This window comes from Mastigoproctus giganteus, chromosome 10 (assembly GCF_048544385.1).
Source record: "Mastigoproctus giganteus isolate SK-2022 chromosome 10, ASM4854438v1, whole genome shotgun sequence".
NCBI classification, from domain to species: domain Eukaryota; kingdom Metazoa; phylum Arthropoda; class Arachnida; order Uropygi; family Thelyphonidae; genus Mastigoproctus; species Mastigoproctus giganteus.
In genome coordinates this window covers 213873529-213900921 of record NC_143584.1, presented here as the reverse complement: position 1 = coordinate 213900921, position 27393 = coordinate 213873529, and the positions used below count along the sequence as shown (strand labels likewise).

General features: G+C 36.1%; 1 protein-coding gene across 1 annotated transcript in view; it reads right to left on the bottom strand.

The window, feature by feature from the left end:
• The window catches only part of LOC150079880 (SCY1-like protein 2), a 114212-nt gene that overhangs the window by 45418 nt on the left and 41401 nt on the right, over positions 1–27393 (bottom strand). The window contains exons 8-12 of the mRNA XM_090383269.1: positions 22827–22943; positions 22168–22293; positions 17455–17631; positions 13830–13952; positions 8035–8148 (exon numbers count right to left, since the gene is read on the bottom strand). Of these exons, the coding sequence (XP_090239395.1) occupies positions 8035–8148; positions 13830–13952; positions 17455–17631; positions 22168–22293; positions 22827–22943 (657 nt within the window). The remainder of the gene's footprint in view (positions 1–8034; positions 8149–13829; positions 13953–17454; positions 17632–22167; positions 22294–22826; positions 22944–27393) is intronic.

Here is a 27393-nt window from a genome sequence, read left to right as displayed (position 1 = left end):
CAAGTATAGAAATGCAGTTCCTGATACATGGTCAGGTGTAGTCCCCTGATGAAATACCTCATCATGTATCAATAATTATTTCTGCTGACATCAGATCACGTATATTTGCATTACCCATATTCGACCATTTAAAATATGTTCCCCCCATATCTGATGACAGTTATAACATTTTCATTTTTATGTACTAATTTTCCTTTATGACCCCCCCCCACTTTATATTGGCTTGGTAATTCAGCCCATAATTTTTCTTAATTTATCAAAGTCTTTAGGATTTTAATTTTAGGATATTCTTTCACCTTTCATAAATCTACTACTTGCCTCACCCTGCTAGTTGCTGGCACTTTGTATAACTATCACATCCATTTATGCATATTTAATTCAATATATTAATACAACTTATATTTACTCTTGCATCCTTTAATGCTACTTTGCACTTTTAGGTGCATCTGTCATACCTATTTATTAATTTTGCAATCACTGAAACCATTTCATCAACTGTATACCTTTTTCTTATGTAACTTTTTAAACATTACCTTTATAGAGTTACATTGAATACCCATATATATATATATATATAAATATAATACCAAAGAGTTAAAACCAAATGAAATAGCAAAATGATAAAAATAAAGTGGATATGGTAAATGCACCAAAGCGAGTGTGACTTTCCATGCAAGTCACACAGAAAGCCAAAGGCCAAAAATAAAGACAGCCAAAATATAAGAAAAATGTAGGTTAAATTAAAGAAATAAAAGGCGGTAACCTGTAAAATAAAAATTAAAATTAAATTAAATTACATCAGAATGTCAAATGAAGTAAAATTAGTTTTATTTTAATTTAATTTTTATTTTACAGCTTACCACCTTTTATTTCTTTAATTTAACCTACATTTTTCTCATATTTCAGCTATCTTCTTTCTTTTTGGCCTTTGGCTTTCTGTGTGACTTGCACTGCCATCTTGATTTTTATTTGTCATATTTATTTACAACAGAGAGAGAGAGAGAGGTAGGTAGGTAGGTAGGTATTGGTATTTTTGGGCACAAGGGCAACTAAGGCCAAAATGTGCCTGTTCCTATGATATGTTTTAATATAAGATTTCGGTCAGTTTGTCATCATAGAAAATCGTATATTTGTATCTGCTTAAGAAAGGTAAATAGTTCATTTAAATTTGCATTGTTTCCAATAATGTGGGCAAGTGATAGGGGCTCTTTCAGTCGTGACAGTGAAAGGAAACTATTTTTTCGGAAATAGGAATATTGCTTACAATCTAATAGTATATGCTTGACGGTAAGTGGTAAAGTGCAATTCGCGCATTGAGGTGGAACCTCCTGCTTGAGTAGATATATATGGGTTGGATGTGTATGCCCTATGCGTACTCTTGCTAGCACAACCTCTTCTTGCCTGATTTGCCTGTAGCTAGATTTCCATAGTGCTGGTTCCTCTTTGATTTCGAGCAATTTATTGTTCGTTTGTGACTTCCAGATTTCAGACCACTGAATTGTACAGATTTTTTTAATGCGCTTCAAGTAATCTATGTATGGTACTTGGTAATGTGATGGTATTGTACTGATTGGTTGTTTGGCTGCCTGATCTGCTCTCTCATTACCTGTGATACCAGAGTGCCCTGGTATCCAGCAAAATAACACTGCATGTTTCTTACTACGTAGGTGGTTTAAGCAGGAAAAAATTTGTTTTATGATGGGATGCGATATTGAAAGTTTATTGTCTAATGCAGACACTGCACTCATGGAATCTGTGTATATTATACTGCTGGTGTTGTGGGAAGTGTTTATATTTTCTAGGGCTAATTTTATTGCGTACAATTCTGCAGAGTAACTGCTACACTCAATTGGTAGTGATATGGAAAGTGTAAAAGAGGGAAAGACGGCTGCAGCACCAACAGAAGAGTCTGTTTTTGAACCATCTGTATATATTACACAGCGTTGAGCATTGTTGAGGGAATGGTCTTTATGTAGCTGTTTAATAACTTCATCTGGCAGAGATTTCTTTCTCCATTGCTGAAAATAGGTATCACAGTGAGGGAGAGTTACAGACCAGGGTGGATCAGGTACATCATTCTCTTGAAGCATATTGTCAAAGTTTATGTCCCAGACATGTATCAATTCTTTTAATCGAATACCAGTGGGTCTATTTTCTGTAACTTTGCTGTTGTAAAACGTGATCCAATCAGGGTTGAGAAGCAATGGTCGAACAGGATGGGCTGGAAGGCTTTGAATTTTGGCTGCATAATTAAGGAGCAGCATTTTCCTTCTAAGGTGAAGTGGAGGTTCATGCGCCTCTACATACAGACTCTGGACAGGGGATGTTCTAAAGGCTCCTAGAGAAGTGCGAAGGGCACTATGTTGGATGGTGTTCAGTCTGGTTAGTGCACTTTTCCTAGCAGAGTCGTAGACAACAGCTCCATAATCTAATCGAGACCTGATAAGTGCACGATACAGATGTAGGAGAGAGTATCTATCGGCACCCCATTTCATGGCAGAAATGGATCGAAGAATATTTAGTTTCTTTAAACAAATAGTTCGGAGATATGTTATGTGAGAAACAAAGTTAAGTTTGGTGTCCAACATTAAACCTAGGAAAAGAAGATTACTGGTGAGTGGTATCGGGTGGTTCTTTAGCCGAAGTTCCGGTTCCGGATGCAGCTTGCGTTTTTTGCAGAAGTGAATTGCAACTGTTTTTTGTTCTGACATACGATATCCATTCTGCTGTGTCCATATTTCCAGCTTATTTATGGAGAGTTGCAGCTGTCTTTCAATAGTAGGAATATTTTTTGAACTGCAAGATAGAGTGAGATCATCAGCGTACATGTATAATTCGACAGTATTAGGAATGTTGTGGGTTATAGAGTTCAGCTTGAGTGAAAAAAGAGTAGCGCTAAGTATTGACCCTTGTGGGACACCTTCTTCCTGGGTATAAATACGAGAAAGTACTGTTTGATAACGAACCTGAAATGTTCTGTTTTGGAGAAAGTTTTGAATAAATTTCGGTAAATGTCCCCGCAGTCCTAGGGAATAAAGTTCTCGCAATATGCCATACCTCCAGGTTGTGTCAAAAGCCTTTTCAATGTCCAAACTTACCATTACAAGGTGTTCGTTTTTTACATAAGCATTACGGATGTTAGTTTCTGCTTTCACCATGAGATCTAAAGTGGATCTGTTTTGTCGGAATCCAAATTGATTGTTGTTTAGCAACTTTTGAGTTTCAAGAATCCAGGTAAGTCGCCTGTGTACCATCTTTTCTAGAATTTTGCCAAGACAACTGGTGAGGGAGATTGGTCGATAATTTTGTGTGAGTGATTGATCCTTTCCTGGTTTGGGAAAGGCTAGAGTAACGGAGTGTTGCCAGATAGAGGGATATGTACCTTCAAGGAAGATCCGATTAAAGAAAGTTATTAGCGAATTCAAATCTAAATTGTTTAGATGTTTTAGCATTACATAATAGATTCCATCAGCTCCAGCAGCGCTATTTGGTGATCTATTTATTGCTCTTTGGAGTTCAAAAAGACAAAAAGGTTGATTGTAGGCTAGAGACTGAGTAGTTTGAAAATTTATCTTATGTTTTTCAGCTATGGCTTTAGTTTGTAGAAAGGAAGTATCATAAGCTGTAGTGGCGGAAGTTTCGGAGAAAGTCTCTGCAAGCGCGTTAGCTATATCTTGTGGTGAGGATATTTCTTGTCCGTTCTTGATTAAAATTGGAGCAGAAACCGGGAAAAATTTGCCATTTAGTTGTCGAATTTTTTTCCAAATAGTTTTACTGCTAGTGTCTTTTGTGATAGAAGAGGCAAACTGTATCCATGATTCTTTTTTGGCTTGTCTTCTAATTTGTCGTGCTTTTGCCTTAAGCCTCTTAAAATGGATTAGGTTGTCGGTGGTTGGAAACTTACGGAACTGATTCCAGGCTTTATTTTTTTCTTTTTTCGCTATGGTACAAGTGTCATTCCACCAGTGTTTAAGATGTCTCTGTTTGAAAGTAGAAAATTTTGGTATTGCTTTGGAAGCTGCTGCTAGTATTTGTTTGGTAATGTGCTCAGCAACATCATCAATGGACCCTAGTTGTATCAGTTGGCTATCAAAGGAGATGGAGACAGAAAACTTTTCCCAATCTGCTTTAGAAAATTTCCATAACACCCGATGGTCAGGGCAAGGTGTCTGTATTGTTTGAATTCTGCATATTATTGGGAAATGATCACTGTTGTGCAGATCATCTAAAACCGTCCAATCTATAATAGGAAGTAACTCGGGGGAACATATAGATAAGTCAATTGCCGACATACATCCCGTGGAGAGATGAGTGTAGGTGTTATGACCAGTGTTCAGCAAAGTAAGGTTCAGTTGGTCTATGAGCTTTTCAAGCAAGTGCCCTCTATTATCCATGTGAGCAGATCCCCATAGCGGATGATGTGCATTTAGATCACCAAGAAGACAAAAAGGAGACGGTATTTGTTTTATAAGATCTTCTAATTCTTTCAACGTGTAAATATTGTTAGGTGGAAGATACAATGAGACGAGAGTTATTGTTTTTCCCATTGCTACACGAACTGCAACGGCTTCTAAGTGAGTCTGAAGAGGGATGTTTCTTGCTGGAAATTTACAATTCACTAGAATTGCAACTCCACCATGTGCATGGGTTGAACTAATTCTATCTTTTCTATAGGCTGTAAAATGTTTTATAGTATATGTTACCTGTGGATTTAAGTAAGTCTCTTGCAAGCAAATGGCTACCGGTTTATATTGCGAAATCAAATCGTATATATCATCAGTAGTACTGCGTAAACCTCTGCAATTCCATTGTACAATGTGCATCATTATTTGGTTTTAGAGAGAGAAGATGATTCTGTCTGTTTCTTGTAGGAGGGAGCAGTTTGCTTTTGGCGATCATGCTTTATCTTTTCCTTTCTTGGAAAATAAGGGCGTCCATATTCTGTACTCCCTTCTATATCATCGGTACCAGTAGATGAACATCCAGTCTCCATGTCATCTTCTGCATGAAGATCAAGGACTGTTTCTTCTTGTGCATTTACAGCTTCGCTGTCCATGCTGCTTGAATTTGGTTGTTGTAATTCAGTGGTACGTTGCCTTGGTGGCTTCCTTTGTAATTTATCGATTGACGTAATTTTAGATGGAACTGAGATTGGAGTATTGTTTATTTCGTCCATTGAAACAGGTTTGTTAGCGGGCTGATTTATCAAAAGTACAGATCGCGCCCATTCTGCAATGGATGTGTTAGGTGGGATTGACACTTCTGTTTGTGTAGCAACAGCTTGACAGTTTTGGGTGGCAGTTGCATAACTGCGGTTTGGCATAGTTACCTTGACTTGTCTTCTTGCTTCTTGATATGATACTTTGTTTTCAATCTTAAACTTCTGTATCTTTTTTTCCATTTTCCACAGATCACATGATTTTGAATAAGCTGGGTGATCATTCTTACAATTTGGGCACTCTGGAGTTTTTGCAGCACAGTCTGTTTGAGAATGATTTTTCGAACCACAATTAGGACATGTAATTTCTCCTCTGCATGTTGTTTGAGAATGACCAAATTTTTGGCATTTGAAACACCTTAAGGGATTTGGAATGTATGCCCGGACTTGGCAGTGGAGGTAGCCTGCTTTCACTGAGTTTGGTAAATTTGGTGTACTGAAGGTCAATATGATATTTCGTGTTGGAACTAGTTTATCGTCCTTCCTGATCATGATTCGCCTTGCTTGTGTTACTTTTTGTTCTTGTAATTCTGTAACTATTTCCTCTTCGGTGACGTTTAGTAAATCTCACTCACTTATAACTCCTTTGGAGGAGTTCAGTGTATTATGCGGGGTGACTTTAATTGGGATTCCGCTTATAGTTGAAAGTTTCAATAACAGTTCAGAGTGTCTTGCTTGAGTGGTTTCAATTAATAGATCTCCTGACTGGAGTCGTTTTACCATTTTTGGTGTTCCCGCTGAATTCTCGAGACATCTTTGAATGACAAAGGGAGACAAATTGCTTACTGGTTGATTCGATAATGAATGCATTATCAGAAAAGCTGGTGATTCTGGTTTGTTAGAATCTGTTCTCATTCTTTTCGAGAGACTAGGATCATGTTCCCTTCTACGGGTGTCAATAGGTTGAGAGCCTGTTGGCTCTAGTGGTGGGTATTCGTCACAATCCATTGTTGCTCCTTTTCGCCCCGGGAGAGGAGCTTCCTTCTCCCAGGTTACCGGCCCCGCCACGTGGAGGCAGGAGAGAGAGAGAGAGAGAGAGAGAGAGAGAGAGAGAGAGAGAGAGAAAATTGGATCTAACAGGCAGAAAATTGATAAAAGTTATCAAATGAAAAAATAAAAAGAAAAAAAATATTAGTCAAATTAATGACTTTAATTTGGATTATTATCAACAAGGAGAGGCAAGAGGATTAAATCTAAGTCTAAATATATTTGCTTAGTTGGAATGTTCATTATGATTTAATATGACAACAAAACTAAATTTTGGGTACAAACATTCTTGGATAATTTGATTTCCTATGGATGGTAATTGAATCCAATAGTACAATTTAATTAGCATAACTGTTAACTATCTAAACATAACTGTTAAACATGCTTTGCAACAAACAAATGATTTTTTTTTAAAAGACTGATGCATTCATAACAACAAAGCTAAACATGTTGCTCTCTTTCTTTTTAAAGAAATAATTTTTTTGGAAATGGAACAATGTTTAATGAAACAGGCAAATTTAGTTGATATAAAGATTGCTTGCCTTAGTCTAAAGGGAACTACTAATTCAAGTTAAATTGTTATATGACTGTCCGGGGGTAACTGTGCAGTCAGATATGAAATCCTCTGAGCAGTGCGGATGTGCTCCCAGGACAGCTCATGGGGTTTTGTCAATGATATACAAAAGCTTTGCTAGTAGGGACAAGGAGGTGATTATCCCTTTGGCTGCATCTAGATTATTGTATACAAGTCTGGAGGCCTCACTTTAGGAAGGATGTAGATCTGCTAGAACAGGTGCAGAGAAGGGTAACCAGATGGTTGAAGGAATGAAAAATTATCTAGAAAGGCATCAGCTTTGCAAATTGCAGTGTCTGGAGACTAGGCACCTGTGAGGTGACCTCACTGAGGTGTTTTAGACCTTGAATGGATTGAGTAAGCTGAATGTGAATGGCATTCTTTCTCTTGCTGAGACTACACACAAGGGACCATAAATTTAAGTTGAGGAAGGATGGTTATTAGGATAGACGTGCAGAAGTTTGCTTCAGCCGATGAGTGGTTGATTGTTGGAATAGGCTTCCATCTGTTGTTGCAGAAAGTGGATAGTTTGAATAAATTCAAGGAAGAACTAGGCAAATTCTTGGGGGGTAAGGAAAACATTTGGAGGGTAAGGATAACAAAACACTTAAAATATTTTTGATATATGATACCATACTTTGAAATTGTACTTTTAGTGTCAGAAATCACCCAGGAACCACCAAGAAAGTATCAGTACTTTTCAAAGATTCCATGTATTTTCAAAAATGTAAACCATTCACTTGAACAAAAGTGACCAATAATTCTCCATTATAGTACAAAATTCATGCAGGAAAGATTCAGTTTACAGTCATGTCATGAGAGTAGAAAAAGTGTGTAATTAAATACAGAAGAAAGTAATTTAAGAATTCTTAATTTCTTAACTTTCTTTAGATTAAATTAAATGAGTTGAATTAAATAAGAAATTAAATTAGAATTCTTTTGATTGTTTTAATTCTGCAATACCAATACTATATAATTTCATAATGAAATTACAATTAGTACACTTAGCTTAGGTATAGTTAATATACAGGAGCATGTATACACATATGTATAGAACTAATCCATTTGGGATTGAGTACTGTAGGTCAGTAAAACTAGAATAAAATAATGCATTTCATCAATATGAATTTGTACAGATATCATTCACAGATTGGGGAGGAGAATTAACTGAAACCCTGAATTTCCAATTCAAAAAGGTTATGTACTTGTAAAGGTTTTTTTTTTTTTAATTGTTGAGAATTGCAATGCTACTTACTGAGAGGTAATTTGTATTCAGACATAACTTCTTAACTCGAGGTAAAAGAGCATTTTTCATAGCTGAATATTCTATTAAGGCTGCAAAGTTTGGAATAATGCTTAGGCACAACTCCTGTAATGAAAAATAATTCAAATAAACAAAAGTTATACTAATTTATAAATAAGTTATGCTAAATCAAATTATGTGAATGCTAAGTAAACAGATTCCATCTCATTTAAAATAAATGAGAACTACTTAAAGCATTTTTAAGTCTTTAAAACACAGTTTGTCAGAATATTTAGAAGTCTTTTTATAACTACAGTGAAACTTCCCTTTAACGGACAGCCATGGGGAACGAAAATCTGTCCGTTAGAGAGAAGTGTCCGCTAACAAGAAGTCTGAGGGAGAAAAAAAAAAGAAAGAAAGAAAAATCGTTAAACGTTTAACGAAAAATCGTTAAACGTAAAATTAAATTAAATTATATACAGATTTTGCACAATATTTTTGTAAATAATATACATACAATTGTGCTATGCGTATTATGACTTTATCTTAAGAAAAATATATACAGTAATCACTTATTTTCTTCTGCACCTTCTTCCAGCTGATAAATTTGTTTTCAACATTTGTTTGGAGTGAAGAAACCATCGAAAGTCCTTCAGTATCTTCTTCAGCGGCGAAAAACATTTTTAAACGATTGATTTGTATGAGCGCTTTTTCTATTTTCATCGGTGGTTCGTCGTTAATGTTCTTCGACAGAATGACCTCCTTCCATTTCTTCATCCTCATGAGGAACTTCTTGAAAAATATCGATGATAATGTCGTTGATATCTAGAGCACCATCTTCTGTAGTGAGGTTCGAGTCTATATCTTTGTAGCCAGGGTCACTTGTAGCTGAAGTATCGTACATTATCAATAGATGTTGAAGTTCTTGTTCTTCTTGGTGCTCCACATTGCTGTTCACAACTTCAATTTTTGCGTTTGAGAAGCCAGACTTTACAAAAAGTTCACGACAGTTTGTTTTCTAATTGCATTTACTGAAGAGGAAATCCATTGAATCGCATCTAGGATGCTGAGTTTCTTTGCAAGGTCACTCGCACATGTTACATCGTTCATGTTTGCAATGAGATGTCTTAAAACACGTTTTCTGTAGTAAAGTTTAAAATTTTTTATTATCCCTTGATCCAAGGGCTGACACTCTGCAGATGTGTTTGGTGGCAGAAAAACGATTTGAATGTTGGACAATTCAATGTGCGGGTGAGATGCAGCATTATCCATGAAAAGAATAATTTTTCTGTTTTGACGAATCATGTTTTGGTTAAAGTGACTTATCCATTCGCTCATGATATCTCGTGTCATCCACGCTTTTTTATTAGACTTCCAGTCAACATTCAAAAGATTCAACTTTATGCCCTTGAAACAACGAGGATTTTGTGGTTTTCCTATAACAAGAGGTTGTTCAAAGTCTCCCAGCATATTTGTACACAATAGTACAGTCAAGCATTCCTTAGAAATTTTTCCGCCCTGGCACTTTTCGTTTTTTAGATTCATTGTTTTTTCAGGAAGAGCTTTAAAAAAACAACCCTGTTTCGTCACAGTTGTAAATATCCTTAGCTTCAAAATCACGACATAAATCTTCCAATTTGATGGTCCACTCTGTTACAAACTCCAGTATCAACAGATCCACCTTCACCATTTACGGTTTTCCAAGAAATTTTATGCCGAGTTTTGAACTTATCTAGCCATCCCACAGAAGCTTTGAACTCATTTACTCCCATAGATTTCGCAACCTCCAAAGCCTTTTCCCTAATAATAGGCCCATTAATGGGAATTTTTTTAGCATGTGCGCCGACAAAACTACTCATGCGTAACATTGTCAATTTGAAGTCCAACAGTTTTCGGGAATGATTTTTGAACCTGATCATTTCCGTGTTGCCAAAATTGTTTGAGCAGTTAATTTTTTTTCTTTAGGATGTCACTTACCTGCATCTTCCTGATTTTGAATTTTGCAGCGAGATTGCGAACACTATTTTTTTGCCAATCATACGCATTAATGAGTTCGACTTTATCTTTTAAAGTTAAATGTTTATGAGAAGACATGGTGCACTTCACACAAAACTGAAAACTGAAAAGACGAAAGGCCGACCAAATTCCCCCCCCCTGCACACACCGAATTCATCAGAAGTTTTACACGTGCCTTAAAATTCTTGAAAAAGGGTTTAGAACCGCGACGTAAACCTTGATAAAATTCAGAGAATCTGAAATAGAAAATAAACACAAGATTGAGGCAATACGTGGAAGAAAAGGTCGTCCTGGAGTATAAACAGAAAAATTATTTATTATTTAAATGCGCCTTTGTTTACATAAATTATAATACGAATTAATATTTTTAAATTATAATTTCAATTAATGTTGATTATCCTAGAAAAAGGGCCGTGAGCTCTCCCGCAGTCCGTTATGGGGAGATCAAATTAAGTGCTAATCTAAACGAAACAGTGCAGATTGCCTGTCCGCGTCCGTTACAGAGAATGTCCGCTAGACAAAAGCTGAAAACACGTTAAAACCAATAGAGGTGAGTTGGGGAATTTGAAAATGTCCGTTGTAGAGAGATGTCCATTAAAAAGAGGTGTCCGTCAGGAGAAGTTTCACTGTATTAGATTTTCAGTATTAAAATGCAAAGCAATCCTATGTTACATAAAAGAACAGAATGTATGATACCTGATTTTTCTTTATACATTAATGAAATCTATTGTAGCAGCATGTCTAAAAGAATAGAGAAAGAAGGTGATTAAGGCCAAATCATTCTTTAGAAAAATAACTTTTCATGGCAAAATGTTGAATTATGACTTTATAAAATGCAAAACTGTAAATATTTTTAATATGGAACCTCCAGGGTCCACTATCCTCCTTAGACAAACTGCAAATCTCTCCAATAACTACAGTCAACGTCCATTCATCAGTACTCTAAAGGGTAGCTTGGATTTCTGCTCCCAGGCTCCACTGTATTCAGGTTAGTTTGGAAGACAATTCTCTATAAATCCCCCACAGAAAAAATAATTGTAAGGATTAAGATTAGTTGAATGAGGTAGTCAGGACCATCTGTACCTATGAATCAATCATGATGTTGATTTGATATTATGTAAGTTGATTTGATATTATCACCATGACAACTGCAAAATAAATTCAACCTCAACTTTCTGGGAACTGTCCTACAGCATTGTGAAAAAATGCTCCCTCTATTTCTAATCTGAACAACAGAAATGATTCCATGAAAGAGCTGTAGATAGTCCGTATTTACCATACTAATAAAAAAAAAAAAAACATAATCTTGTCTTTACAAAATGCATAACATTTTGAAGGGTGAAGGAACTGTTCTAATTTCACAGTAATTTTATTCACGAAACACATTTAATTAATAACTATGGGATTTCAAATCTAAACTAAGCACATATATCATCTGAATTCTGTATAAATAGGAAATAAAATGAGCAATTAGGAAAGTCACATTTTATATAATATTCTGGCTTCTGAATAAATGCTTGCTGTTCACACAGAATACTGACCAAAGAATAAAATTTTTAAATGGCCTGTGTAACAAATTTTTATGTACGATGGGGTATCAAAAAGTTCGTACCTTTACCTAGAAATAATAGTCCTAGAAAGGCGAAACTTCACAGGAACTTTAATCTCTACATCTATAGTAACAGTTTCTCCCATCTATGGATCAGTTGTTTAATGCCTTGATTACAGAAGTGTGCACTTTTTGCCTGAAACAACAATTCCACTTCATTGATGACTTCCTGAGACGAATCAAAACCACTGCTTTGACATGTTTTTAGTCTCCAGATCATACTGGTACACCCAGCATTCATCATTTGTCACCAGCCGATCAAAAAAGTTCTCAACATCCGCATTACACAAATCCAACAGTTGGCAAAGAACATTGCTTCTGCAAAGCATCGGCAATCTTGGAACCCATCATGTGGAGACAGACATGTGTAGATGGTCATGTAAAATGCTGCGGACAGACCCATAACTAATTCCCACTGCATTTGCAATGAAAGGAATTGTCATACATCTGTCACTCGGCACCAGCTGCTCAACTTTTGCAACTGTCTCACTGTCTGTGGATGTTGATGGCCTGCCTTCTCTTGACTCAACAAAGACACTTGTACAACTGCACTGGAACTCCCGTTTCCACTTTTTTACAGTGTCATAGGATAGACAATTCTGCCCATACACAGCTTTCATTTCTTCATCAATTTCCTGAGCTTTCTTGTTCTGCAAATGCAGGAACTTGATCACTACTTGATACTCCACTTTGTCAACCATAGCATCCTTCCTCAGATTCCGGACTCCACCTCCGGTGTACGATCATCTACGGGAATGAAATTTCACATGTTAGTTATTGAATACGTAGACAACTTATATTAAAAACGTCATCTTCCTACTGATGTTTTATCTAGATCAGGGTATGAACTTTTTGATACCTCCCTTGTATGTATAAGTTATCTTTGAAAAATGCATATGTGCATGTGCGTTGCATATGCTTTTTTTTTGTAGATAGAAACTCAGAAATATTAACACTTAAAAAAAGTAAAGGATGGACTTTTATTCTGAGTGGAAATTCTTTATTTGCTGAAACTTAGTTTTGAAGTCACAAAAATATAATTTGTATGGAATGGCATGATGAGTATTTCTTTTGCAATTTTAATAACACAGCATGAAATGGCATTGAGAAATGCTTATTAGTTCAGATACAGATTAGAACTTAACATATATAAATTATCAAAAAACAAAAAATTAACCCTTCAGTATTGCAACATATTTGCCAAATAGCAATATACCCTTCCATGCAAGAAATAAAACAGAGCATATTTGGAATTTCACTTTCATTATCTTATCATCATTAAATTTTTTGATCTTAATACTGCTCTTGCTTATGCACAGAAAAATAAAATACTAATTCCTGCCCCACACAACCCCCCCCCCCAATCATATTAAGAAACAGCAGTCAATTCTGCATTTCCTATCTTTTAATTTGGAGGTCCATTTGTTTCTTACTGGAAATTTAAGTATAAGATATCTTTAAAAAATGCTAATAAATAAATATACAATAGCATTTAAACAACAAAGCAATGAAGTATACTTGCAAATCACACTGTACTGGAACTTATATGGCTCTGTTTAGTTGATTAATAAATAATAATGAGTCATGCATATAAAAAAATTACAAATACTTTAAATGATATGAATACATATAGAACAAGTACAAAGAAGGGCAACAAGATTGGTGAGGGGGAACAAAGGGGTGCGCTTACGAAGAAAGGCTTAAGTTCTGAAAATTGCAGCACCTGAAGAGTAGACACCTGCGAAGTGATCTGAGTGAGGTGTATAAAGCCTTGAATGGGTTGAGCGAGCTGAAAGGTGATGGCATTCTTCCTCTTGCTCAGATTAAGAACCTGAGGGAGCATAGATTCAAATTGAGGAAAGACAGTTGTAGAATAGATGTGCAGAAATTTGCCTTTAGCCAGCAGGTAGTTGATTGGTGGAACAGACTTCCATCTTTTATTGTGGAAGTTGATAGCCTAAATAAATTTAAAGCTGAGCTGGGCAGGCTTTTGGAATGAATGGAGGGACGAAACGAGAGGAGTTTTTTTTTGACTGATGCAGCATAAGCTTGCTTTCTTGCATCGTATACCTCTACTAATGCTAATGCTAAATCATATACACAGTACTTGACATTTAGAACACTTCAAAAACCTAATTAATCAATTCACATACAAGAAAATCTCAAAAAAACTTTTACTTACTTGAATTTGTTGAGCATCAGCTTCTAATGCATGATATATCATGGGTAACACATGATTCCTAATAGATTCTGGGGGACATTTTGTTAAAAGCAATTCCATTTTCTGCATAAATATTAACATAATCTACAAAGAGAAAGGGAACAAAAAGATAAAGGAATAAATACATATAAATACATATAAATATATATACATAACTTACAAAAAAAATGAATAGATGAATGAATAATATGTGAAGGTAATCATAGGGAAAAATATTAAATAATTAGCAGATATGGAGACATGCAAAGGCAGCAGAGACCAATATTGCTAGAATATACACTGAAAGGACAGAATTCATGGGATATCTGATTCCTGGATATGCACACCCCTCTTGCTAGTAGATGAACCCACTGCTTGGCAGGTATATAGGTACACAGCATCACCGCATTCATGTAGATGGTACGGTAACTCGTCAGTAGATGCTACAGTAACTAGTCAGTATGGATAAATCTCGTCAGTAGATGCTACGGTAACTAGTCAGTATGGATAAACATCATGAGTTAACTGACTTTGAAAGAGGGATGATGGTGGGTGCTCGACGCATGGGTCACTCTATCACAGAGGTGGTACAGAAATTGCACTATCCCTGTTCAGTCCTGTGGGTGGAGAAAGGTGGTGGATGAATGTGGCCGCCAACGTCTGTCTTGCATTGTTTCAGCCAACTGGAGAGTGACAGTGGCACAAATCACCACCGACTTCAACGAGGGAGGTGCCAGAAACATCACCACCAAGACCATCAGGTGATGGTGACGCATTTTTCCCAATAGGCTATGGGAGCCGTTCACCCACCAGAGTCCCATTGCTAACACCTCGACTGGACAAAAGAATATGACTAGACTTTGGATGATTGGAGATGGGTCTCCTGGTCTGATGAGTCCCATTTCCAGTTATTTTGAGTGGATGGGAGAGAGAATATCTGGATGAAGCTATGCACCCGTCACTTCAACAAGGAACTGTTCAGCAGGTGGACAGTCGGTAATGGCCTGTGGTGGGTTAAACTGGCACACGTTGAGACCTCTGGTATGTCTAGATGCATCTCTGAATGGTCCGGGTTAAGTGTCCATCCTTGCAGACCATCTGCATCCCTTCATGGTCATTGTGCACCCACAGGGCAATGGACTCTTCTGGCAGAACAATGTGCCTCCCCACAGAGCCGTGGTGACTAGAACATGGTTCGGAGGGGAATCCACAGATTCTACCATAATGGAATGGCCTCCCTGTTCACTGGAAGAATCTTTGGGATGGTGTAGAAAGGTCTGTTCGAGCTTTGGATCCTCCACCCAGGAATGCGATGGAATTATGGACAGTGGTGCAGCCAAGCATGGATGGAAATACCTGTGGAACGCTTTCATGAACTAGTGGACTCAATGCCTTGCTATGTGACTGCCCTTACGCAGGCAAAAGGTGGGCCTATCCGTTACTAGCTAGGTATCCCACAATTTCTGTTTACTCAGTGTAAAAATATGAAAGGAATGAATGGTATAGCCAATAACTATAACAGTTGAAATGTTACAAAACAGAAGTATAGAAACCATAAAATAATAAAACAAAGGGAAAAAGCAAAAAATATTTTAGAAAACTGAAGGGATAAATTTAGAAGATACTGAGGATACTAGCTGAAGATTGGAGGGAGAGTGAAATATCACAAATCTCAATAGTAAAACTACAAGCTAAAAGCATGGGAAGACAAAGCAGCAGGAACAGAAATGACACAAAAGCAAGAAGAATATAATTTAGAAAATTTAATCATGTCCAATGTGGCAGGAAAAAAAAAATTTTAAATAAAGAATAAAATATAAAAACAGAAAAAAGTGAAATACTCTCTATGTTTTCATGGCAGACTGCCAAGATTTGTAAAAGCACGTCATTAGCTGGTTGCAGGGAAAAAAAAAAAAAAAAAAAAAATCACTGTGTAATGTTTCCTGGATAATTAAAAACTGGGAGTATCAATGTTTGTACTATGTATACCTTAATGATTTTTAAAAGAAGGTGCATGTTGGCACATTACCCAGTTTTGCTAACACATTATCAGTGTTTTAGAATGGCAGAAGAGAAGTTAAGCTACCAAGAAACATCTGGAATACAGTTAATTATGCACAATATACATATTCAGTAGGTTTCTCTTTAACAGTTTATTGTAATAGATATACACTTAATGGCCACTTTATCGGTACATTAACCTAATAGTTAGTAGAAACTCCCCCTCAGCCCTCAGAATCACTTGAATTGATCATGGCATGGCCTCAACAAAAGAAAATGTTCAATTTAATTTAGGTCTGTGAGTGGGAAAACAATCACAGTAGACTGAATTCACTCAAGTTTCTGGAACCAGTTCGGTATTCTGGCTTCATTACATAGCACATTATCCTGTTGGAAGGATCGGTTCACGGATGGATATAACTGCAGCCAGAAAAGGGTGCACCTGCTCAGAAACAATTTCCAGAAAACCTGTGACATTAAAACGTTGCTCCACCAGTGTCACGGGCCTAACATGCATCATGAAAACACTCCCCACACCATTAACACTGCCACCATCAGCCTTGCAGTATTGACACCTGACAGGATGGGCCCATGGACTCATGCTGCTGTTACCACGTTTTGGTCCTCCCATTGGTGTGAAACAGCAATAACCCTGATTCACCAGACATGGCAATAATTTTCTAATTCTCCACTATCCAGTGTTGGTGTTCACGAGCCCACTGTAACTGCGCCTTCTTGTTTTTTGCTGACAGAAGTGTGGTGCTGGTTGCAATACCCCATTTATGAAAAGGTACTATCAGTTATGCATTCTGAATGCCTCTACAGTTACCACTGTTCAAGTGGGTTGTTATTTGACTGACTCTAGCTTTTCTTTTGTTCTACACAAGCCTTGTCAGCCTTCATTGACCCTTTTCATCAACAAACCACAGGACTATCATTAGCTGGATGTTATCTGGTTACTGGGTGGCCAACCTTGACACACCCAAGACTCTAGTACGTGAAAACTCTAGTAGGGTTGCAGTTTCTGAGATATCCATACTGGCATGCTTGACACAAACTACTATATCACATTCAAAGCCACGTAAATCTTTTTTTTTTCTTGTTCCCTCTCACTGAATTACACACATACGGCATTCTTACATATATGCCCAATGTTTAATATTCCAACACATTACATATCTGCCTAATGTTTACTATTCCAGAGTAACAGCATCATGTTTTGGTACAAAACATGATGCTGTTACTGTGAGAAAGCTCCACTTCATGTGCTTCTTGACTGCATTACCATTTGTATGTAGTAAGAAGGGCACAAGCAGTTACTTATCATAATCATTCTAGCAGTACTCTTTCCAATGCTGCTTTTGTAATATCCTTTAATGGATTCCTGCTGTGAAGTTATGATAAGTAACATTTCACTGCAAGTAACTGTGAAGTTACTTTATGATACTTTAACTTATAAAATTTTTAAATAATATTTTTTATCGTCAATATTAACATCCTATAATAATATAAGTTTATATTCTTCATTCCTAAAGTACTGCTTAATGCATTGCATGCATTACATCATTCATCTCAAGGAAGTTTATTTAAAAAAAAAAAACCTTACCTGAATAGGTTCCTGAAGGCTGAACAGAGGAATCATATTGTGCAAAATGTAACAGTTAAATTCTTCTTTAGTGGTTTCCTCAGCAATAAGCAAAACATTTGGCAGCACAAATGGAACCATTTCTGGATTTGCATATTCTTTCACCAGACAGGGTAAAACTCTCTGAAGCGCTACTCTCTAAAGAATGTTATTAAAATTATAAAGACATGTGAATATTTTTATTTTTCATGTTATTCATTCAAATATTATAAACAGTAGTACATTACTTTAAATAAACACCATATACATAATCTTTTGTTCTTTGAATATGACCTATAGCATATCTTATATTCATCATCTAAGATATGCAGTGAACTTTTCTTAGGTTACTTCAATAATGTTTGGCTTCACATCAGGCACTTTCATCAACTGGCTGAAAAGGCAACCCATTTCTTCATATTGTCCAACTAAATGGCAAACAGTTGTAGGAGCATTACATAAACCAAACTCTTTATAGAATATCTGTTACTTTAATGACAATATTTCTATTTTTGCATCAGTAATTTTTCACAATGATACCTTTCTACTGCATACCGTAGCATCGTGAATTGAGTTAAAATGGCAATTCCAAAATTAAAACTTTGATCGATTTCATATCACAAAAACTATATACCTATCAAAAAAATTAATGTGTATATGCAACTAGCAGGATTGAAATACTATAAATATGGTCTTAATGCTGAAGACAGAACAAACTTCCTAATCACAAAGTTGTTTTTAATTGTGGATTTTGATAGATGTTATTTTTAAACAAATAACATCTGAAAATGGCTATTTTGCTGTTTTAAACAATTGATTTCATAGGCCATATAGCTTTGCTATCTTAAAATAACACTGACCTTGCATTCAAGTATTAAAATATTTTAACTTTACAGGTCTTTGAGTATTACTTTAAGCTTGTAGAATGAGCTTCTTATTCTAATGTTATTTCCTTTCTATACTAATACTAAGTTTTCTATACTAATTTCAAAATTCACATCCATTTTTCTGTAATAAGGAAAATTTCCACAAATTGGGAAAAAGGAGAACAGTTGTTATTTTGAAAATTAAACATTTTGTGTATTTTATTTTATATATTACAAAAATATCTTCCTTTCCATTTTTATACCTTGACAGAATCATTCACACTGTTCCTTGCTGATGAAGTCAGATTTTCCAGAAAAAAAAAGTCTGTAGGAGTGCAAGAAATGAACCTTCAAGCTCAACATACATTGCCATTTTTGAATAATAAATAAGTTATGAATAATATTTTTAAAGCCAATTCATGCTTCTTTTTCAGCTGCATTCACTGTTCCTTCAAATCATTCATCTCAAGTAAACCTTTTTATGTGGCATAATTAAAATGTTTTCTTTCAGATTGATTGTAAAGATGTTTAGAGCAATTATAGTTTGATTTATATAAATTGGAGGTAAAGAACTTTCATTGTGTCCAGAGTTCTATACTCAATACTTTTTTGAAAGCAGAATAAAGCTGTATTTGCATGGCCACTACATCCTTGTCCAATGCAAACTTTGTGCTCTGGTGTTCCATTCTCATAAGAAACATGACATTTTAATGTAACTGCATTGCTGATCCAACAACATGCAAGGGTGGTTCAAATAAAGAATTACCCTGACCTAGCCTGCAGAGGTGCTATCCTGTTGATTCTTGGCACAGGTTTTAGTCCTTCTCTACATAGCCACCATGCAGATTTACACGTTTTTCCCATCGATGGATGAGGCTATGGATACCGTTTTTGTAGAAGTGGTGAGGTTGGTCTTTGAACCATGACTCTGTTGCAGAAATGAATGTCTCATAGTCAGGGAAGTGGAGTCCCCCAAAGAAATAATTTGAGGCAAGGAAACAAGAAGTCCGATGTTGCAAGATCGGGTGAGTAGGCTGGATGGAGCAGTATTTCATATCCACAAGTGGCCACTTGTGTTTTTGCAATTTCAGAAGTGTGAACTGGGGCATCGTCTTGAAGCATTCTCACACCTTTGGACAGCATGCCATGCCTAATTGTTTTGATTTTCTCCCATAATTTTGTGAGTAAGTTGGCATAATAGGCACCTGTAATTGTTCTACCTTTCGGCAGGTAATCAGTCATTATTATGCCTTTCTCATCCTAAAAGACTGTCGGCAAGACCTTTCCTGCTGACGCTTGAACCCTTGTCTTCTTGGGGGATGTGGAACCATGATGTCACCATTCCATGGACTGTTTTTTACTTTCAGGGTCGAAATGCTGTATCCAACTTTCATCCTGAGTGATTAGATGAGAGAAAAAAAAAAAGTCTTCATTTTTTTGGCACAGGGATAACAACTCTTGTGATTTCTGTTGTCGATCAGCCTTCTGGAAACCAGTCAATAATTGGGGAATCCATCTTGCACTCAATTTCCGTAAATGGAGTTGGTCATGAAGGACTGTTTCAACAGAACCCACACTAATCTTCACTTCTTGGGACAATTCACACACAGATATCAGGCGATCTTCCATGATTAATGACTCCACTTTTCTGATCATGCTGTCATCAATGGCTGAATGGGGACGACCTAGAATGGGCTCAGATTCTACTGATGTCTGACCACACCTAAACTGTCTATGCTAGTGGTTCACAATGCCATAGGATGGGGCAGCAGTCATCTCCTAGTGGATTTCTTTAGGAGATTTCCCCTTCAAGAACAGATACCAAATTACAGCTCTGGCTTCAACTTTGTCCATGATGCTACTTCGTCACACGTTCAGCTCTGTAAGAGAAAAACAAATTAAGATACATGGCTGAAATTTTACACCTTTAGTACAGAGATATGTATGATGCTACACACATAATATCATGATCCTGCGATATGTGGAAGTAGGAGAGGGCGATTCTTTATTGAACCACCCTCATACAAAGAACGTTAACGCCTACACAAACTAGCCAATTATGCCCCTTACATTTAACGTATTAAGTAGTTTAAGATTTCCATGTTCTTTAAGTGAACCGAATGTGCATCTGGAACAGAAGTATTAATGTTTACGATAGATTTGGAGAAATCCATGAATATTCACCACCAACTTATTTCATATACTGGAGTTCCTAAGGCAGTCAATCTGGAAATACTGCTGCAATACACATGTGACTCTTCCTGAGAAAAGCATGGATTGAATTTCTCACTGTGCCCATGCCAAGGAAATTGTCATTGGAGGAATAAATTTTGTTTGGAGGCTTGATCTAGAATTAGCAGAGGATTTTGTAAACCCCAAATCATTTGGCCTATTTTGTGTTTTATATACATTTTCATGATGGGAAGTCATTGTTGTCGTGTACAACTATATTCAGAAAAGTGAAAAAAAAAAAAAACATTACAGAATTTGGTTAAAAAGATGTGCATGTTTTGAGATGAACCTTAATAATGAAAAAATATGAACTCTATACAAAGTTTGCTGCACTTGTGTTGAACAGTTGAGAAAATGGAGTCAAGGTAAGAAAAAGTTTCTTGTCTTTTGCCATTTCCATGAAGTGAGAAGTGGTGGCAGAGATGACTGATTTTTGCTTATCAACCAAAGAATAATTTCACAGTTAGACCTAGTGGTAAGATATGAGGGAGGTTCAAAAAAGATTTGTATTCACCCAGAAGTAGTTGTGATAGAAGATTGAATTACCATGTATTACACTTTTTTAACATAAATCACCAGACAAAATGACACATTTTTGCCACCTGCCTATACACTTTTGCAGGTCAGTTTTGTAGACGTCCTCTGTCCAAACCACAACTCGGCAGCAGAAATTGCCTCATTGTCAGCAGCAAAGTGTTTCCCATGAAGAAAGGATTTCAGGCTAGGAAAGAGGAAGAAATCTGAGAGAGTGAGGTTGATAGAATAAGCAGGATGCAATATTTTGGGCACACCTCACTGTTGCATGCAAGGAATGCTCAAGGACATTATCATGGAGAATGTGCACACCTTTTAACATCTTTTTTTCTTTTATAACAGCAAGTAGCTTTATGAGGAGGTTAGAATAATACTTCACCATCACAGTACAGCCCTCTTTTGAAGGTAATCTGTTAGCATTACCATGCTGATCCCAAAAAACTGACAGTATCACTTTGCTAGCACTTGGTTGCACCTTTACCTTTTTGGGGGTAGTGATTCTACATGCTTCCATTGCTTTGACATTTGTTTAGTTTTGGTATAATAGTGATGGATCCAAGTTTCATCCATGGTGACTAGCCTTGAAAAATCTCCTCTTGCTTTTCCTAGCACATTCCTAACACAACATTTTATATGCATATTGTGCCCTTTCTTTCTTCTTGGCAAGGGGTCAGAAGTCTGCTAGATGAAGGATTAAGTTATTTAACAAAAAGTCATATCTGAGATATACTGAAATGTTTACCTCTGAAATCTTAAAAAAAGTTCAAATAAAATGAATACTTGGTACATATTTGCAAACTGATAAATACCATTTGACACTAACTGACACCATTTGACATTTGGTTTTCTTCCAATTCAACTAAGTGAAGTGCCCATATTAGCATTTGATGTATACAAGTATGCTGAGGAAAATGAAGTTAACTCTACTGTTATTAATTAATTAGTGACCAAGTTTTAAAATTTAAAAAATATATTTGAAACAAACAGCTGCATATCATAGTTTTAGAACTATGAGCTTTTAAAATAAACCAAAGCAAATTAAGTGACAGTTCATTAAACTTACTTTTGGCATTTGAGCTAAAATTTGTGGCAGACCTTTGTAGAAATGCGACTTCTGCAAGTTGTCCCACTGATAGAGTGAATCTAAGTACTGGAGGGTCTTCACTCCTACATCTTCAAAAAACTGAAGCTGTTTAAAGACAACACGAGCATTAGCAAAATGTACGTATGTATTTGTGAAAGTGTAGTCAGTTTGTCAGATTTTTACTTTATACTATATAGTAGACTATTTTTCTATTATATGATAGAATTTGCAAGCAGTAACAATACTACATCCTCATATACACTCAATAGTCACATTAAAATATGACCACTATAATACACAACAGTCACATTAAAATATACAAATGTGTATAGCATTTGTGAATTAGTAATTTTTCCAAGCATAGGAAAACATGATTTTTCAGAATTTTAAAGAGATGATTGTGGTGTTAAGAAGGTAGCTCTCCCCCCCCCCCACAAGAATAAATTTGCTTCCTCTCACCAAAAGAAGCAAAATTTATGCCAGGGATTCAAGTATCCAGTAAGCAGCAGTAAACATATCTAACCATAAATATGAAAAATATTCTATAAAACTCTAAAATTTTAATTACTTGTTTGTTTGAGCATGGAGTTATTTTCATCATGACAAACTAATTAAAAATTAATTATAAATGCATTTACCTTCGAAACTTGAAATGCATCAGGTCTAACTTCTGGTGTTGGGTTAAGAAGCATTTTCACATGATCACGAGCCTCTGAAGGGAGACACTCAAGAGTAGATGTAGGCAATTGATGAAGCTGTTTATAAAAAAGGAAAAACCATTACTGCAATAACCTCATCAATTTCCATAACATACAAGAACTCACAAGAAACAGCTTAACTCTTTATGCATTCTGAAATAACTACCTGGTTATTAAAATGTATGAAATGCATTTATAATTTCTGTCTGTCAACAAACTTATTTGTTTCCATAAAAAGCAATTATTTTCTCTATTTATTTATGATTTTTCTTCCCATAAAACATATAATTTATTGTTACAGTTATTGAGTACATTCCTTTATTATAATCATGGCCCATCTGTATAACCTTTTCCATACCTGTGATAACCAGAAATTGCATCTGCATGGTAAAGTAAAAGTCCGAAAATCCGGACTGCTCAGGGACTGGGTCAATCCAGATTTTAGGATTTTCTTGATTTCCAGGTAGTACTTTTAAAATTCAAATTTAAGATGGAATAAAGAAGAGATGACCAGGTAAATTTTGACAGTTTATTCATTAGCAAATAAAGCATGCTTCATTTATCGAAATGAGCAGTTTTAAAGAAAAATAAAGTCAACACCTGACAAAGATGTAAACATAAAAATTTTCACCAAAAAAAAAAAAGAGCACATAATGCTTGAAATCGTGTTTAAAAATGAACAATGTAAAAGAAAAATACAGCAGTATATAAATGAAAGCAGAAGATAGATATTTTATATAAATTAATTATTTGTTTTAGTTTATTAACGAAACATTTTCATATAAAATACAAAGTTCGAAAAACAAATAAATGTTTATTTGTTCTTTTCCACGATTTCTGTTGCATCTGTTGCACTGCTTGTGGATGGAACACTTGCAGCTTCTATTCTATCTGCTGCACCGCTTGATGCTTCTATTGCTTTCTTTAAATACTTTTGTATATCATCTTGTTTACGACTTTGTAATTAAATTATTATGCACCATGTGCGCATGTATGATGTCCTGAAGACTGAAGCTATGGTTCTGTTCCAAAAATTTAATAACTGTTTCAATGGACTTTTCTGCAGTAGCCCAAGATATCTTTTCTTCTTCAACTTTGTCGTTTTCTTCACCAGAATCTTCTGAATAATTCTCTTTTATCTTAGGAGTTATAATGCTTTAAATAATTTCTTGATCAGTGAAAGTTGCTGCAACTTGAACATCATCTTCAATGTGTATCCACTCTTCTATGTCATCAGCATTAAGTTTGAGTAGAGGATTGTCTTCCGTACATAATTTAATAGTTTCCATCAGTTCTTTCACTTCAGATGCCTTCAGCTTTATGTGAAATCCTTCAAAATCTTAGTTTCCATCAGATTGTAGATCTGCAAACATCACATTTGGCCATGACTTTCACCACGCTCTTAAAAGAGTTACAGGCTTGACTGCATTCCATGCAGTCATGAATGAAAATGTTGCATTTTTGATTATAAAACTGCGTTGAAATTCTGAAGGGTCGACATTCTTATGCATCATTTTCGTTATAAAATAATTTTTATAGTGACATTTAAAGTTCCTAATGACTCCTTGATCCATGGGTTGAATTAATGGTGTTATGTTTGGTGGAAAGTAACATGCAAAAATATTTCCGGATTCAGACACTAATTTTGATTCATGCGGGTGGGCCCTACAGTTGTCGAGAAGTAGCAGGCTTCCCCAATTTTCTCAAGTTCTGATGAATGATGGAACAAAATCATGAACAAACCAATCACGAAATATATCTTTGTCCATTCAAGCATTCTTTTGGGCTTTATAGGTCACAAGTAAGTGCACAATTCCTTTAAAGGCCCGTGGGCACTGAAATTTACCAATCACCAAAAGCTTAATTTTATGCTGACTTGAAGATTAGTACACATAAGAATGGTTACTCTTTCCAGCCAAAGTTTTTGTGGGCAAGCACTTCCAGTAAACCACTGTTTCATCAGCATTATAAATTTGATTGGCTGTAAGGTCATAGTCAGATACAATTTTTTCGAATGTTGTGCTATATTCTGTTACTGCTTGTGTATTGGCCGACTGTCTTTCTCCAGCAATATCTAACTGTCTAATACCATGATGAGTCTTGAAATTCCTAAGCCATCCATCACTAAATGTGCACTCTGATACAATGTTCATTTGCTCCTTAAAAGACCTTGCTTTGGCAATAAGCATCGGCCCAGAAATTGCCATACCTTCCGATCGTTTTAGCAAAAACCATTTGTACAACATTTTATCGAGATTCTCTAATTTTGGCCAATGTAAACTTTTCCTCTCAGCAATTTTATTGTAAGGCTGAGACGAGGCTGTGAATTCTAGAATTTTATTCTTTGCCTTTTTTATATCGTAAATTGTAGACTTTCTGACATATGTTTCCATTAAAACATAGTTTTAATGGAAACATATGTCAGAAAGTCTACAATTTCTAGTTTCTTAATTATTTCAAGTTTGTCACTCAGTTTCAACATGTTCTTTCTCTTCACACCATGAAGTTTATCTGTTTTAGGAGCCATTATTTATGGGCTTGTAAATACATATATGCTATATATGGTAAATGGAAAGAGTAGGACAAAAATTATAGTGTTGCCACAGTTTGATTGCTCATTTCAAAATGGCAAACTGTGATTGCGCTTGTTGTTGCTATGCATCTGTGGCACTCACGCACACACAAAAGTCCACTAAATTTAAAAAGTTTGAGTTTTCGAAAAGTCCGGATTCTCAGATGGTCCGGATTTCTGGCATCCGGATTTTCAGACTTTTACTGTAGTTTTTTTATCAATATCTGCAAACAATCAATTTGGCACATAAAATGCCAACTACAGAAAGATTAATTCATTTTTTTTTTTTTTATGTGAACCCCAAACACGAGAGGTATTAGAACCTATAGTACTTAGTACCGTGCTTGGGTTGGACGTTGAGAAGACGAAAGAAGATATTTGTTGACATTGGACTTGAACTTCTGTAGATTGTAATTTTCAGGAAATACGTATGAAGGAAGGTTGTTCCAGAAAACAGCAGTTGAATGAATAAATGAGGAAGATGAAAAGTTGGTTCTGTGGGTTTGAAGTTGGACAGTAAATGGATGTTGGCTGGTGGCGGCACGTGTTCGGACTGTTTTGAAAGAGAGAGTGGGAATTACAGAAGCCAATTCAGAAGAACAGTGCCCATGGAAGTATCTGTAGAAGAGGCATGCAGCAGAAACAGTACATCTATGAGAAAGCGAGTGGAGAGACTCTGTTAGAGATGAATCATTAATTAACCTAACTGCCCTCTTCTGAATGGAATCAACAAGCCTGAGAGAGGTTTTGGGGGCACCACCCCAGATGTGGGAACAATATTCTATGGCAGGGTGGATTTGCAATTTATACAGAGTGAGCAGCTGTTTGGAAGAAAAGTAACGCCGAGAGCAAAAGAGAAACCAAGTTTTTTTTAGATGCAGAGGAAGCAATATTTGTAATGTGCTTGTGCCAAGAGAGATTAGAAGTCAGGGTAATCCCCAAAAGAGATATATCATTTTGCCTAGAAATCGGAGTGTCACTAAAGATAAGTATAGGAGTAGAAGAATCCTTTTTGCGAGATATAAGACAAGACTGAGTTTTAGAAGGGTTGAAATCAACTAAGTTGTCTTTGCCCCACTGGAGAATTACCTGAAGATCGGCATTTAAGGAATTGGTAGCAGATTTTCGAGAAGTTGAAACTAATTGAGCAGGACAAGGTTTCTCAAAATGGAAAGTGGAATGCAATGTGCTATCATCGGCAAAACTATGGATAGGATTTCCAGTCAATGGAAGAAGGTCATTAATATACAAGAGGAAAAGAGTGGGGGAAAGAACTGAACCTTGGGGGACACCGGCATTAGTGGAGAAGTTAGAAGACACAGAGCTATCTACCATCACCCTCAGTGAGCGATCAGAGAGAAAACTGGATAACCAATTACTAAAAGCAGTTGGCAAACCATAAGATGGAAGCTTGTTTAGAAGACCTTTATGCCAAACACGATCAAAAGCCTTTGAGATGTCAAGAGCAACTACTTGTGTTTCACCGAACCTTTCCATTGAATTAGTCCATAAATGGGTATCATAAGCCAGAATATCACCAGAGGATCGACAATGACGGAATCCATACTGGCGATCGTTGATCAGACGGAAGGTTTCTAGGTAGTTTAAGAGTTGGCAGTTAATTGATTTCTCCATTACTTTAGAAAGAGTAGAAGTAATTGCAATGGGACGATAATTGGATGGGAGGGATTTGTCACCCTTTTTAGGAACTGGCTGGATATGAGCAAATTTCCAAGCAGAAGGAAAAACACCTTTGGAATAAGAAAGTGAAAAAAGGTGGCAAAGAATAGGAGTAAGTTCAGGAGCACAGGTTTTGAGAACAAGTGGAGAAATACCATCAGGATCTGGAGCTTTCTTAGCATCAAGATTCATCAAAATCCTTCTGATATCCTTTTGACGGAAGACCACAGGAGGCATTGAATAGAGCGTGTTGGG